This window comes from Emydura macquarii, unplaced genomic scaffold (genome assembly GCF_026122565.2).
Source record: "Emydura macquarii macquarii isolate MOO-44397 ecotype Brisbane River unplaced genomic scaffold, CSIRO-AGI_Emac_v2 contig_1119, whole genome shotgun sequence".
NCBI classification, from domain to species: Eukaryota; Metazoa; Chordata; order Testudines; family Chelidae; genus Emydura; species Emydura macquarii.
This window is the reverse complement of record NW_027131256.1, coordinates 15,346,019-15,362,600: the sequence shown is the minus strand read 5'-3', so window position 1 is coordinate 15,362,600 and position 16,582 is coordinate 15,346,019. Positions and strand designations below refer to the sequence as shown.

At 38.6% G+C, this 16,582-nt stretch overlaps 1 protein-coding gene across 3 annotated transcripts in view; it reads right to left on the bottom strand.

Annotated features, from left to right (window-relative positions):
* Window positions 1–16,582, bottom strand: part of NECTIN3 (nectin cell adhesion molecule 3) — a 104,602-nt gene that overhangs the window by 62,079 nt on the left and 25,941 nt on the right. For 2 of the 3 annotated variants that reach the window (XM_067546219.1, XM_067546218.1), the window contains exon 2: window positions 2,098–2,436. In XM_067546219.1, the coding sequence (XP_067402320.1) occupies window positions 2,098–2,436 (339 nt within the window). The remainder of the gene's footprint in view (window positions 1–2,097; window positions 2,437–16,582) is intronic. The other variant, XM_067546220.1, reaches the window with a different exon arrangement.

Below are 16,582 nucleotides of genomic sequence, written 5' to 3'. Positions count from 1 at the left end.
TCATCCACAGAGAGCTTGTCCATCAGCACATACAGCTGGCTGGCAGTTTGTCATATTTAGCCAGCAGAGCCTGGTAATTAGCTATGCAGAACTGTAGTCCTGCTGAGAAAGGAGGCCTAATCTTCCTGCCCAGGAGACCTAATCTTTTTGACCTCGTGTTCAGAGGGGTGCACTTCTGCAGGTGCTGACAAGCTCACTCCACAGCCACCTGAATGATCAATGAATTAGGGGCCCAATGCATGAATAGGATATCTGCCCTTTCTGCCAGCGCAAAGTAGTGTCTCTTGGCTCTTTTTGGGGTGGGGGCACTAGAAACGTGATCCTTGAAATTCAAGCTGTAAAAAATAGCATCACACAAAGAGAAAAATATTGTCCATATTTCTCAGAAGCAGAAATATGACATACTGTGCTAATAGAGTAAGTGGGAGACAAATACCAGAAAAAACTTCCAACTTGAAAAATTAATTCTAGAGCTATGAGTCATTGCCACAAAAAACTTACCTAGGTGTACTAAAACTAAACATTTTAAGCAACAATGTTAAAGATACATTGTTCAGCTATTTCAGAAATTTCTCAGTCATACTAATAGAGGTTTTATCAAATATTTGTATTTTGTTTAAGTACAGCTGTTCTTTTTACAAACAAAGTTGCTATAGCCAAGAGTGAAGTTATTGTGAAGAAGAGTGAAGAATTGGAAACGAATTATTTCATTTCAGGCTGGTGAGTAAGTTTTCTACATTCCCCGTCCCCCCCAATGCAGGGATCTCTAGTAATTTTAACTAAAACTCTAATGAGTAATTTATAATTAAACTAAACTCATTTAACCATTGTTCATGGAGTGAATATCAAACATAAATAGGAAAACATTAGAATGCAGAATAGTAAGACAAGGTCCCAGTTAAATTTTTACTTAAAATATTTTAAGTAACCAATTTTTTTGAAAAAATTAACAATTACTTCATATTTGCTGGACTGCCCTCCCCCATCCTTTAATGAGCCATAAAACATTTCAAAACAGTACAAAGCCATTTACTTATTTCACCGTCAAAAGCTTTCCTATGGTCATTTAGTATCATCAAATCAATACACCTGCAACATCCTTAACAGAGCTTCTTTAAATTGTGTATTGATTTTTCCATCCAAGTCAACTACTATGTTATTTATTCAAAATTTCAGGACAAGCTTTGTTAAGTTGTTTTCTGCCTTTAGTTTAAGTAAATGTTTCTGAAGTTTAAGGAAGCTTATAAATAAAAATGTTTGAAATGTCTCCCATTCATATGCTAACACTTAATTTTCAACATACTGGTATGTGAAAGTTAATTAAAACTGTAGTATTTTAGTACATATTTGTCAAGCATTTGAAGTAGCAACAATTTCATCTCAGCCTATTGTAACCCATCAGAGCATCTCTTCACTCAGCAATCACTACCCAGTGTATGAGTTTAGTCACGCAATGTCTATTTTCTCCTTCTTGTACCTCAGACCCAATTGATTACATAAATTAAAAAAAAATCCACACACTATTCTCTTTTGGATTATTTGATATAGAGCACTTTGATTTTGTGATTTAATACACGTAACTCCACCCCAAATCACGAAGAATGACTTAGAATCAAAAAGTCTTTAGACCCCTTGTGGCTGGGTCTACATCTACAGAAAAAAAGCTTCACCTGAGTCAACGAATGCTGTATTACAACAACTGCTCTGTGTTGTCTTCTAAGTCAGCCAAGAGGATTTTTGAAGTAAACTTGAGGCTGAAGAATAAGTTACAGCATTTTGCAAATTGCTGCATTAAGGACACTAGATCCCTTCCTTTAGAAGCTGGAGCCCACTAACAGCGTTTGAAAGAGCAATCTTTTAAAACCTACTACAGAACTTTCAGTGCACAGTAGGAAGGTAAACAGTCAATTAATATGTGGCATGCTAGTGTGCTGTAGATTCACACCTCAGCTTGCCATACACTAAGTCTCCATGGCCAAGGTCTATGAAGGTGTTTTTTTTTTTTTTTTTTGGGGGGGGGGGAGGGGGGGGGCGGCGAAGGGTAGCATTGTGTTTTTAAATAGAATAAAAAATAAAAATGTTAAGAAGCAAACATACCCAATACAGTTACAGTTGTTGATGACTGAGCATTTCCTAGTGGAAATGTAACTGCTTTGCATACATATTCTCCTGAATCAGAGAAACTTATATTGTTTAGGACGATAGTTGCATCGGTAAGTGAGTAGTTCTTAAATGATACTCTTCCTTGGTATTCTCCTTGAACAGAAAACCCATATTCTGGATGATGAACAGCGATAGTCTGTGCGCTTTTACCATGTATCTTCTCCCATGAGACTTGTGTTATTGTTTCATTTACTTCAATTATGCATTTCAGGGTGACATTCTTCCCCCAAACTGCTGTTACATGTGGATCAACAACTGGTCCCGCCAAGGCACCTAAAAACAAAAAGAAGTGTTATGTTAGTTGAGTCTCATCAAACAGGAGAATCATACTTCAAGGCACATTCGCCTTTTGCTGTGTTTTGGTATTTCACATACAACTTTAGTTGATTACCCTATTGCATTATACTTCTCAGGAGGCAGGTTTTAGAGAAGCGCACAGAAGAAGAAAGCCAGCTCCTGGGTTCCCATGCTGAGGAACACACTTCATCATCATCAATGCTAGTAAAGAGATTTGGCAGAAATTGATTTTATGTTTTTATAATTGGAGGATATTTACTTTTTAAAATATTTTAAGATCAACTTTTCATATTTGCATGAAATTTTGGGGGTGTCAGACAATTATATAATCAGATGTTCAAGTTTAAACAGTTGAAGCTTTTAATAATTAAAGACAATGTTAGTCACATGTCAAAAACAAATTAAATATTTTTAAAATCAAACTAAAGTTCTTAAGTAGAATTTTTCTTACTTCGCCTGTCCATAAATTTTGAACATATTGGTCAGTTCATGTGTCTATGGTGAAATCAGTGTTAGCCACCATCTATTGATAAGAGTGCAAATAAAACATCCAATATCATACAATAAGTCTGTGGCAAAGTCAGGTATTGAATCTATGTCACCCACCACAAAGACACTCTTTCCTCTAACTTCTATCTTGTTTTAGTGTTCAGAGAAGCTCCTAAAAGGCAATGGCCCAGTGGTTCTCAAACTATTTACCATTGTGGGCCACATATGCAGCTCTCTATATGGGCTGCATCCACACAATACACACACAATACACACTAACTGTATAGTCCTAAGGATGTCACATGGGCTGCGACTGTGTGCTGACTGGGCCGCTTGCGGCCAACAGGTTGAGAATCACTGCACTAGCCAGTCGGAACTGTTAATGTCTTACCTCAGCTAGAGTCTGTTCTGCTTTCACCTCTCATCCTCTTTCTTCTGCTTAATATTCTTCAACACTACCACCCTTCACACCAGTCTGCAGCACCTAGTCCCAAATCCACTCTTTTGCAAATTAACTTCTTTGGGTGGGCCAGACAGTTTGCTGCTTTTATTAATACAACACTTGCAACTTCATCAAGTGTTCAGGACCCAGCACAAATAGTTTTAGAAATTAAGACAGAGCTCATCCGCAAGGGCCATGCCAAATTTCTTGTGTCACTGTACCTAAAATATTGAAACTAGTTTTAAAGTGCAGCATTTACAGTGCACATATCAGCAGTTTGATTTTTTCCAATGTTAGGCACTTGTATGTACACTTCAGTACACTCAATAACTGAGCTTCAACTATTTAAAGTAATCGAGCACCCTATAAGTTAATGGCAGAGCACAAATGTATTAAAGTTATCAATTCAAACTAAGGACAAAAAATTAAGTTTTCAAGTCAGATTTCAGATCCAGTACACCAGCAGCACCAACTTTCTAGTTCTGTATCAGCAGCAGCAATGGTTATGAAGTTTCAAAATAAGCAAGCACCCCTAATGAATGTAGGCTCTTAAGAGTACTGCTAGCTGTTAACAAAAATATGGTCATCTACTTTATGCAATCTGCTATGTCTCTTCTACATGAAGACTTACTCTTACTTTTCCTGGTACTATTTCACAAGGAAGGTTTACCATGCGAGAATATTCAAAATTACTTAAAATTAGCAATGTTAATTCAAGCACTTGTGGTGTCTTAAATCTGTAGATCACATGAAACCTGGACTCAGAACAATAAACTATTGTTATCCTTATTCGTCCTATGGAGTTTGAGTGGCTACTCTGAAGACCAATCACTACATTTCTGTCCAAACTGTTTAATTGCTCATTTTAGCAAACAAAATGGATAAAAAGGGTAGGAACTGAGAGTTGCTACAAGAAAGAAAACAAAGTATGAGGAAAAGGAAAAAGGCAAGAAAAAAGCCAATTGTCCTGAAGAATATGCAACGCTGAATGCAAAAGTAAGGTAAATGAGAACTTAACACTTATTATGCATCAAGGCACTGTGTTGTACCACAAAGAGTTACGTAAAAGCCTGCCACTGACATCAAGGCAACTTTCACTGCGAACGGAGGGGACTGTGGCCATACATTTGTACTCCGTGCCCCTACCCGAAACACTAAATTTTGCCGTTTACACAAGGTGTTGGACAGCCCTGCTGTACAGGATTTCAAAATATCAGCCTCCCAACTTTGGTAAAAGCAATGCTTACTACCGCTAAAGTCCGACAACGAACGACACTGAAATGGAGTTTGGACTGTGAACGCACATCAGTACCTCAAAAGGGAAAGGCATGTTCTAATTAGCCCCCAAATCAGTTGTTACAAACTAAGGAAATCCAGAGTTATGGTTTAACTTTTTAAGTCCAAACGTTAAAAGATACAAAGAAGCCGATAAGGCATTTTTAACAGATTAAAACAATCAACCAGCAACAGCAACCAACAATCAAGCACCTTTACTGCTTAACGGTGGTTATAAACCTGAGCTTACACTGGCTTTTTAAAATAAAATTTCCTGATGTTATCCTTACAGGGGAGTTATGACAGGCCCTCACATTCCTTAAGTGAAGTTTGGCTTCACTCCTGCTGTTCAAACAACGAGAAGCTGTCATCATTTTGGAAGAAAGTATTTCATTCACTTATTGGTAATGTTCTATTTTATGACCATGCTCCATGACCTCTATCAGTGTTAGGATCACTGTGATGGAGAGTACACTAAAGCAGGAAAGAGAATCCCTGTGTTGAAGGGAATCCTGTATTTAAGAATATGAAGTCAGCCACTTTGACAAAGCTCACTGAAGAGTAATATTTGTCAGTCCTGCTCAAGCATAAACTTTCAGTCATGAAGAACTGTAGACCATGACTACTAATCCTTAAAAATCTTCAAGTGAAGCCAACATGTGACTGAGCTAGAATATCATCCTAAGTATGCTATGTCTGTAATGCCATTAGAATTATTTGGGATAAACAAAAGTGTGTGTTAGCATGCTGTATTTCTTATAGGAAAACTTAAGTTTTGCTATTTGGAAAACCGCAGAAATTCTGGACTTATCCTTAAAACGCTGTAATTTGGGGTTACAATATGTTGTACTCGGTACCTAAGCAGCTGACTTCCTGATTCAAGTACCAAAGTCAACTCAATTTTAACTTTTGAATTGCAACTGATGCCTCCATAATGCAATTTTGTCTTAAATATTAGATTTTAAACATGTGAATACTAAAAATATGGTTTTGTTATGTTTTTTAAAAAAATGAAAGGGTAACTTTTGAAAGGTTCAAGTTTCAAGATGAAATTTTAGTTTGAGCATACTGCACCTACAGTATGCTGGGGACAGTAACAGTTATGATTACCAAAAAAGAACAAAGTAGCTCTTTCCAGGTGACTAAAAAGCCTAGCAATTTTCCAGGTCGCTTTTTTCTTCTTATACCCAAGCCTCAATGCAGTGCTTCAATATAAATTCTTTTCAAGCAGACAGGAACAAAAATACTACAGCTGAGAAAACAGGGCAGAAGTTCGAAAGTTACTTCACCCTCATTTGTATTGAAAGACAGATTTTCTTCTATCCGTTGAGAGGAGAAGTGAACATTACACTTAAATTTTAGAGGGGCTCTTTCAATTTTGTACTACACTGTCTAGAACTGTGCTATTAAACATTAAATAGTCATTTAAACAGATTTTCCTGCAGAGATTAACTAGTGTAAATTATTCAAAAACGGTAACGTTCTGTAATGGAAAAAATTTAAGTGGTATAACAAACCAACCAAGCTAGCCTACTAACAGTCTAGACAGAGCATCAATATCCTTTTATATAAACAATGCTACTGAATCACTAACTTCTAGTGTTTCCAAAAAAAAAAAAAAAGTCAGATAATCCTGCAGGAAAGATCTTCTCCAGATTCGTAAATTAAAACTGGGCTTCAAAAAAGGGCTGATCCATTAACATTTAAAGTTTATTCCTACTGTTCAGCCATGCCCCCTTGAACTGGAATAGATAGCAAGGGGCTTGTCTACAGGATGCTGTAATGCACACCAGAGAAATGCAGAACCTGATGTGCATCAACTGGCCTGTGTGGACCATGGTAAAATGCACACTAAAAGTTCCCTAGCGTGTGAATGTAGTACTGTTGAAACACTACTAATTACCAAATAGGGACATTTCAGCATATACCAGCAGGGTCCACACAAGTCAGTATGCAATGTTTGTGCACATCCATATTCAGACACCTTGTGAGGTGCCCATTGCCACACCACATTGTCACAGCACACCTGTCTAACTGCTTTGGTAGTATTGATTCTTCCATTCCCAGTCTTACCACTCATGTCAAAGTAAAGCTATCAGTTATGTTCGAGGCACTGGTTTCTGAACAGTTTACAGTTGATCTCAAGACTCAGGCAATTTAACCGCAACCCTGATTAACAAGTAAACATTTCTACACCATGTAACCTTATCACCACTGAAGATACTGAGACAATACTTCGTTGCATGTAGTCAGCAGTTCCGTCCCAGAACTTTACATTGCATCATTTGACTGGAAATATAATCAAGCCTTTTATTAGGTCCTGGTGCCTCAGGCTTATTTATCATGTCTACTGGCAGTAGAATATTTGACATATCTGGTGGTTTCTCCTAGTAGCTAAGAACAAAGGTTGTTGTCCAGAAAGAAAACAAAACCAAAGTGCTTCTACAGAAGTATGTATTCCCTAGTTCCACCTCCAAAGGAGCCTCAGTGTGCACTGGAGATACACACAGGAAAACTAGCTTGTCGCTTAGTTAAAGTAGCATCAAGTTGCTTCTGTAGTAATGTTTCTTAAAATGTAGTTGCTTTAAGAAGTCCACATTCAGGATTTTTTTGAATCAGCGAGGCACAATACTTTCTGCAAGTACAAGTTCAAAGTGTTGAAGTGTTCTCAGTTTAGTTCTAGGCTGACATCTGAGCAATTCCCAGCATAACCTTAGTCCTTTCTGAGGCACATTACAAGAGTCTTGCCTATACAAGGTTGTGAAGTATCCAATGCGTTTGAAACAGAAAGTGAACCAGCAGTTTTGAACATCTGGTCATTTCAGAAGGCTGAAGTCATAACTAAAAGATACAGACAACTATCATGATTGGTGTCTTAAATTTTAGCGTAGCAGAGTTAAGCTATTAACAGGGTTGGGCAAACTTCAGAAGTTTAGTTACGTTGACAAAATAAGGAAGAGTAGAGCACTTGAAAGCAGCCCAAAGCTTTGGTGACCCTTCCTTATAACAAGTACACTGAATGGAGCACACTGCAGGCAAGTACACAGGTTAGCTTAATGGTATTCAAATATAAAGAGAAAACTTGACAGCAGTAGCCTCCAAGAGCAAAAGGCCCCCTACCATAGACAACGAAGCACTTGCCTGCACAATTAAATTTGAACAAAAAGAGTCAGCATGTCTTCATAATCAACTAAGTATTAATATGCATTGATATCAAACTGAAATTTACCTTTTTTATTTTGTTGTTTAGCTAACAATCTTCAACCTCAAGTATGGTGACTTAAAAATCTAGTCCAACTGAATCAAGACTGTAGTGGCAAGTAGTGTTCAGATAGTTGTTTAGGGTAACTTGCTGATCACCACAAATTCTACAAGCAGCTTTTTGATGCCACCAAAAAGAGAGATGAAGAGTTCTTTTCCCCTTTAAAAGCTTCCTCACTTGCAAGTAATCAATTTTACATGAAGGAAAACCTCTTCATGTATACTATTTCTAAGTTATTGGTGTCTTAGTCAGTCATCTATTATACAATTCATGTGGGAAGGGATGATTAAAACAATGTATTTGCCTCCTATGAACAAACCATCAAAAATAATGACCTCATTCAAAATTAGCTTCTAAGTTAGTAGTTACATTACCTAGCAGAGTGTCTGCTAGACACTAAAAACCACTGGTGAAACAGACACTGGGCTTTGTGGCTCATTACAATAATTTGTAACACACCCTACTTACTGGTAACCCTTAATGCCCTTTTCATTTTAAGTGGTCTTTCACAACACATGAACCTCTTATGCTTAACAGTCTGTCCCAACTTGCATTTAGCTCAAACTCACTGGTTACCTTCCCCAGACCTGAAGAGAGCTCTGCGAAGCTCAAAAGGGTGCCCCCCCCCCCCTTCCACCAAACGCAGTTAGTCCAATAAGAAAAAATTACCTCACCTACCTCGTCTCTTATATCCTAGGATCAACACCACTAAAACATTAAAACCATTATCTTCTAATTGGCACATCAGAATTCAGACAGCTTAGGGCTACTAATTCTATGGAACTAACAGATACAATTGCTGAGGAACCCCTAGTCGTCACTTCACATACTCTTTTATGGTATATTGAGAAACTTCAGAAAATGGCTATCAGCATTTCAATATACTTGTGTGTAGTCTAATAGCAAACAACCTCTAAGATTCGTAGAATCTAAGGCCAGAAGGGACCACTGATCTAGTCTGTCATTATGCAAAAACACAGTCCCCATGACATCTGAATTAATTCCTGTTTGAACTAGAGTATCATTTAGAAAAAAAAATCCAATCTTGATTATCACTGACAATTGTTAAGAGACTCCACCACAACCTTTGTTCCAATGATTAGTCCCCCCCCCCCCCCCCAAGTTAAATCTTTACACTATTTCCAGTCTAGAAGTTGAGGCTCAATAAACTCAGTCAATGGATATTGTTGTACCTTGCTCTAGTAGAGTCAAGAATCCATCTAGCGGGTGATCAAATTACCCCTTTAAGGCAAGCTACATACCTTTAATAACTGGAGTTTGAGTTATGTTGTTGATACATGTTCCACTTCTTGTGTTCATGTGTCCCGTCTACTGGAGAGTGTAATACTTTAGCCATCAGTGTCCACTGTTACATCTGCTCTCCTTATAACATTGATACCCTCTCTTCTTACGGGCATAAAGGGGTTGGAGCAACTAACCGACCCTCAGTTCTTGCACCACTATTAAATCTAGGGTATTAGACTTGACAATAGCAGGTCAAGGAGGGTGGGTCATGGTTAATGAAAGTATGAACACTACTCCAAATAGGAGTCCTACATATATCTATAGGTAATCCCCCTAACAGAGGCTGCAGAAGTGACTGTGATCTGGTACAGTGTGATCTAAATATGAACTGGGAGTTCTAAATTGCCTACCTCATCAAAACTTTATGAAGCATAACACCCAAATTAGAGAGGGAGAGTCAAGACAGCCTGACCTTTGAATCTTTCACCAATAGAAATAAACAATATCTTGTTGAAGCAGACTTACAAGAAGTACCCCTGAAAAGTTAGACATGTCTTGGAATTGATTTGAGTACCTTTTAGAATTATGCCCAATACACCATCTATCACTAATGATACTATTCCTTACTTCCTGGAAATAATGCACCTGTTCCCCAAAACAGTAGGAAACGATCAAGATCCTCCAAAATTGACTAGTATCTTTTGATGTACACATCAAAATGATTTATTCAAGCATTCAAAGTCAATTAAGGCCTCAGTCCATGTATATATTGTTTCCTCTTATAGAAACCTGATGTTCACGGATAAGGATGATAGAAATGAGTAACGAAATGCTGTCTTGGTTAAGTAGGATATTAAAACTGCTTTTTGTATTGACAAATGTAGATACCTAATGACCGTAACGTGGCACCAGTCTTAATGCATCTAACAAGTCATCTAAGCAGAATACTCACTTCAAAGGGGAGGTCTTCCAATATAGTTTGAACATCCTTTGGCAACCCAGAAGACTAAGCCTTCACAAATCTTCATGCCTTATCAGAAGCATCAATTGAGGCTTGTAAGGAGGTTTTATATCTATTAACTGATCCTCCATAAACAAAGATTTAAATTCCTCTTGAAGGTCTAGTCAAAGTTTATCAACATGCTCAGTAACTCTGCTCCACATAAGGTAATCAATGTGACAAGAGTCACTATGCCAAACTGAAGGCTAGCAGACGAATACCTATTTCCTAAAAAGTCCAATCTTTTCAACTCCTTCTTCGGAGTAATCCTGAAGGACTTACATTTTGACTTCTCTTGTGCTGTGGTCACCACCAAAGACCATGGATCAGGATGCATATAGAAATATTCTAAGCCTGTCAAAGGTACTTGATACCTTTTTTCAGTTTTTTGTAAGTGGGTGGTATAGAAGCTGTAGTTTGCCATAACAGGAAGGGAAAGCCTCTCGTATGCCAAATGTCCAATAATTTATGTCCTTTTCCTTCAACAGTCTGAACCAGGATCTCCAAAGCTTCCACCATTCTGCCACCCAATGCTTGAAATAACCCATAATTATCTAACGAAGAACCAGAGCCTCATTCTGTGAAGAAGAGGATGGAATATGCCCTGGAACTGTTTCAGGAACTTGTTGACGCATACGTTCATGCAGAGACTGACATGGAGAAGAATCTGGCTCAGTAATATGTATAGTTTGCTGTGAATGCTTTTGCATAATAGGTGGATCCTGGGGAGAAAAAGATCTAACCCTAAAAACTGAAGCTGAAGGAGGTTTTGATTTAGGATATGGTCACAGGGGCCAGTGAGGCCAAGCAGTTTGTTCATATAGATAAAACAAATGTGGCTTGAGGAGTGGCGGCGGGGAGGAGATTTTGAACTGACATCTGTTGTTACCCACGTCTGACCTGACACTAACATACAAGAGACACACGGAAGGACAGGAGAATGAAACATTCCAACCATCAAAAGAGGTTTAAGAGGAATACCCATGCTCCTTTTAAGGAGCCAGGGGGGCTGCTTGTGTGAAGGTATGAAAATTATCCATTGAATAAGACTTACCACAATAACCCCCACTGACCTAGAAAGCACTTCCTGATTAAGAGAAACACCTAATAAGGTCAGATCAGGCTGCCTGTAAACCATCAACTGACTGTGCGCTGTATGCTTTGGCAACAAGTGGTACTGCTCCATAAACTGACCTGCAAATAATAAAGCCAGCACTGGCGAAATTATTACTAGCATTAGTAGCTCTATTGCTTGAGGAGCCAGAGCTGATGTATTAGAAGCAGTAGCAGCAGACTCCAGACACAGGCACAAACAGCAGCTTCTGAGGATGATTGCACTGAGCAAGTCAGCCCTATAGGAGGCTGTAACTGACTGGGCGCAGAACAAACTGATGCTGCAGGCAGCTGAGATTGCTGACCTGATGCCAAGAACAGGAGGTGCTAGCAGCAGTGTTCTGCTTGGGTGCAGATAAACAGGAACACCAGTTGTCAAGTTTTCCAAACTACCTCCTGCCAAACAGAAGAGACAGGGGCTGCTCTGAGAGCACCCTTTCTTCCTGGAAACAGAGAAGGGTGATCCACTTTCTTTTCCAAGGAAGTCTTTTGAGGCGATTTTCCTCTGCACTTCCGAGTGGAGCAATGACCATCACTGTTTGCAGCCCAGAGGAAGAAACAGGTAGAACCCTGGAAATGTGCCAGGACACATTTTACTGAGGACTGTCCTGGACTAGGGGATCTTGTCTGTCATTTGGTTCTAAGACTACCCTCATAGCTTTCTCTAAAATGAACAAATTCTGTTGTCCCTACATTTAGTTGTTTTTAAATAAAAAAAACTAAAATTACTACACCTCACAAAAATAATGATACCTTGAATGTGTGTCATCAATGATCTTAACAGCACCACAGAACTCTCAATTTAAAGCACAGTGGGTTTCATCCCCACATCATGCTAGAACCCTGCCCCCTGAACAAGGCAAACAAATTTTGAGAAAGCTAAAACCTACTTAACATGCTACACTGAATACTTAGCTTAAGTAATGAACTATTTACAAAATAATAATAAAATACACATCTAGAAAAATAGTAATAAAATATCTGACTGGAAAAAAGGAGGCACCGCTAACTGGGTCTATCTTACAGGAATAAGCAGTTGAAAGGGACTGAGGATGAGTTGATCACTCCACCCTCTTTTTTACTCTTGAAGGGGCAGGGGCTTGCTAAAGAATTCTGATCTCCAGCACAAGGGGTGCATGCACACCAGACGTGGAACATGTGTACAAGTAGTCAAAGAACCTTCTTCCATGTGCTACACTAGTTTAGTACACTGTAAAGACATTTTCTATTCCTACAGGTCATTCTCGCTTTTCTCTGAACCCTCTCCAATTTATCAACATTCTTCTTGAAGTGGGCACCTCAGGACACACCATTCCATTAGTGGTCACACCAGTGCCAACTACAGTGATAACAGACCTTTCCTACTCCTACTCAACACTCCCCGACTTAGGCAGCCCAGTATTAGCCCTTTTGGACACTGCAAGCTCATATTCAGCTGATTATCCTCCATGACTCCCACGCCTTTCAGAGTCACTGTTTTTCCAAGGATGGAAGACTCCATCCTTGAAATATGGCCTACGTTCTTTTTTTCCTAGATGTAGGACTTCACATTTGGCCACATCAAAAACATAGATGGCTTGCACCCTAGCATACCACATAACGAAGAGAACAGGTCACCAGGAGTTATTTGCCATTCCCCCCAGATACTATATTCCAAAAGGTTTTATTAGTAATTGAGAACGCTCACTTTTATTTAGTTTAAAACCAAAGGAGTCATCCATTTCACTTTCCAGTACAATACCACAAAGCATAATACTGCAGAATTTTGTTTGCTGATACAATAGGAGACTATTTAACCTTTTAAAAAAATTCATCATCTCTGAAAGGAAATATCTATATTTGTATAATCCCTTTAAGTAAAACTTGGACTTTTGTAAGTATATACCCTGCAAGTCACTTCCAGGAAATAAAATTCAGTCACACATTATCAGATTCCTGAAAGAACTTAAGAGCTACTGCACAGCTTCATATTGAATCCTCTCAATTCCTTGTCCTGTGATCTCACATGCACTTAGGCATGTCTCAGTGATACATTAGTGTTTGATCTTATGGCCTACATGGAAACCACAGGATTTTCCCAGACGTTTTCTCAACCTTTACTTCCAGCTAGACGTATACTGAATGTTATCTTCAATCAGGAGAGAATACTGGAGAAGACAATATACCACACCTCTGGGTCAGACCATCACCTCACCCCAGTATACTAGAGCCACCCACCAAGGTAGTGAGCTACTGAATTAAAGGTAGCCTATTTACCTATAAAACTGAGTGCAACAGCTGGATTTGTTCTTTTCTGTAATGTGCAGTTTAAAAATTGCTTTTGCAATTTCAACAAAGAAAAAAATTCAGTAAATTAGCAGCTTGAGAAAAATAGCTAAGTTAAGGAAACTAATGGATTCCCATTGATAGATAGAAGAGTATTACCTTATTTTCTTCACTGCCATATCCTGAAAGTACATGATAAAAATTACTGAACTTTGAGTTGGATGAAAGTGACTACAAGCCAGGACACATTTTGAGTACATGCCATGAAGTCTCAGAGTACAAGTGAAAAATACCATTATCATATACACCTTGTTTACAAATACAAGTTAAACAATCTCATTCTTCCCCCCACCCCCATTAAGGTGCCCACTATCATAAATAGTGAGGCAATGGTATTACTGTAAAACCTAAGTAAATAGCTGATTGTTTAAAAAGAACCCACCATCTAAATTTTCATATGATAACTACATCCATTTGATAGTCACAATTTAAAAATCTTTAATATGATATTACAAAAGACCTTGCTGTGTAGCAATATAGCCTTTTACAGTGTCTGTTCAAAGGAGTTTGTAGCCTTAAGAATGGTTTCCTTAAAAATAAAGGTCTTGGTGCAGAAATGAAATGGTCAACCATACCCTCTTAGCATTAGTATTGAAATTTTCTGGGGGTTTTTGGTCAAAAGACTGACGATCCTAGTATCTGAATACTTTCCATGTAAAGTTAATCACAAAGTTCCTAATAGACTATTTGCACATTTTTTGTGTGTGGGGGGGGGGAGGGGGGGGGTTGAGAAAACTGCTTGGGATAGGCTTTTGGTAGGGGTTTCAGGATAGACAGTGCTGTCAGTGAGTATCATTGCTACACTGGAAAGGATTTTTCATAAAGATGACCATGCTTGATTTGTCTCTTAAAAAAACAAAAAAAAACAAAAAACCACCACCAGGGAATGATTTATTGTGAGCTCTCTTGATTTTCATCCTGCGCTTTGTGTTGTGCAGCGTCCCAAGAGGGCATAGTTGTTGCAGTGGTTTATGCGTAATTTGATGTAGCTGAGACATGGTCTATCTGGAAATTAGGATGAAGACCAAAACTGGGAGTCAAGTCAACAGGAACTTGAGCATGGCAACATAAGCCAGAGCGACACCAACAGATACACACACAGTTTGTGTAGCTGTTGGAGCCTGAGCACACACTGTTCATTCATCTTAAGATCAGCATAATACACCAGCCTGAAGATTGTCTCAGTGGATTACTGTGGCAAGGTCTTTGTCCAGGAAGACAGAACAGTTTTATAGCAAGCTGGAGGTAGACTAAGGCACTTCTGGAAAATTAAAAGCATTTCCCCTTTCCAACCAGCATCACTTAGGTCTTGCCTGGGTTGAACTAGAGTCACATGTTAGTCTTTCATAGCTTTTAGGCATTCTAACATAGTAATCATGGAAATGGATTAATTTGAGAAGGCGATAGTTTAGTGCTACTGGCATATTGCTGGGCAGCCTGAGAGCATCAGCTGCGCACCCAGGGGGGTCCGAGAAGGAAGGGAAGACGCACACGAAATATTACAAACACCAAGAAGTGCAGCACGATCAAATAAGTTTGAGAACCACTGCCCTGGAAAATTAGATTTGAAGTAAAAATGGAAAGGACTAAACAGAGTACAAGCGGGGAAAGATGCTCCTCCAAAGCACTCCTCAAAGCCCTGTCTAACCCACTTAGAGAGAAATTGAGATGAAATAGCTTTTCCTTTTGAGTTACCAGCATACAAAACTAGTAACTTATAACAAGAGTTCCAGGTCCTTTTTCATCTAAATAATATGACAGCACTCTTGGCAATCAAAGAATGAAACCTGGCCTCACATTTAGATGAATAAGGCTTTGGAAATAAACACTGGAGATTAATGGTTTGACCTGCATGAAAACAATTTTTTTTAAGAAATCTAGGATGTAGTTTAACAACAACCTTATCGTTATAAAAAGTAGTGTAAGAGTGGTGTCCATCACCAATGAATGTATGTGATTCACGAATTCTTCTTGTATAAGTAACTGCTATCATGAAGTCATCTTCACAGATAAATGGAAGAAAACCTGCTCACTAAAAACTTCCAATGGTTGCAACGTAAGTTGAGTCAAAAGTAAATTTAGTTTCCATAGAGGGACAGGGTCCAGCACTGAGGGATATGGGTCGAAAAATCCTTTCAAGAAGTTTTATTTTTTCAATATATGCAAAAAACAGATTTGCCATTAAACATGAATACAGTATGCAGTTACTGTTGCTAAATGAACCTTAATGGGAGGACACAGATTTATTTTGAAGTGTAATAGATATTCCAGAATAAATTATATTGGAACTGAAACTGGGTCAGTACATTTCTCAGTTATCCACACTGGGGTTCCCCAAGATCTTCTCCGCTTAGCTCTCCAAGAACTGTTTGATTCCAGACTTGTCATTCAGGTTCCTTGATTTGGCATACAGCAAAGCTTCACTGAGTTTATCGGACTCACAGAGGGATCTGTATGGGGCATACCCCACATTCAAAGTTTGATAGAAAGCTTCTTCCTTTCCATGCAACATGTACACATAGGTCATTTACTATGCATTGTACCATGAGTTTTGGGATAGGCTTGGTTAATCTGTAGAACCCAATCCCTGTATAGAGCATGCTAGCTACACAGTCCATATACGATTTACTCTTTACCTTATTTTACGTTCCCGGCTTAACTGGTCCATTGTTATTTTGTTTTTTGTAAGTGGTTTCCAGGATGTTTCCTCTTATCTTAGCTAGGCTAGACAGTTTGGTTTTTTAGCTTACTAACCCATTTACCTATCCTAGTTAGCACAGACATTCCGTTTCCAGCCTAATCTATTTACCTCCCTAATCCAGTCTTCCAAGAAATGAGGCCTCCCCATCTAATTAGATATCAAGCCAGGCACACAGTCCTCAAAACAAATATTTTCTACTTAAAACTCAATTTTTTCTCATTGATAGTTTTCTGGCATTAAATTAGAATTCTCTGCACCTCAACTGAGCAC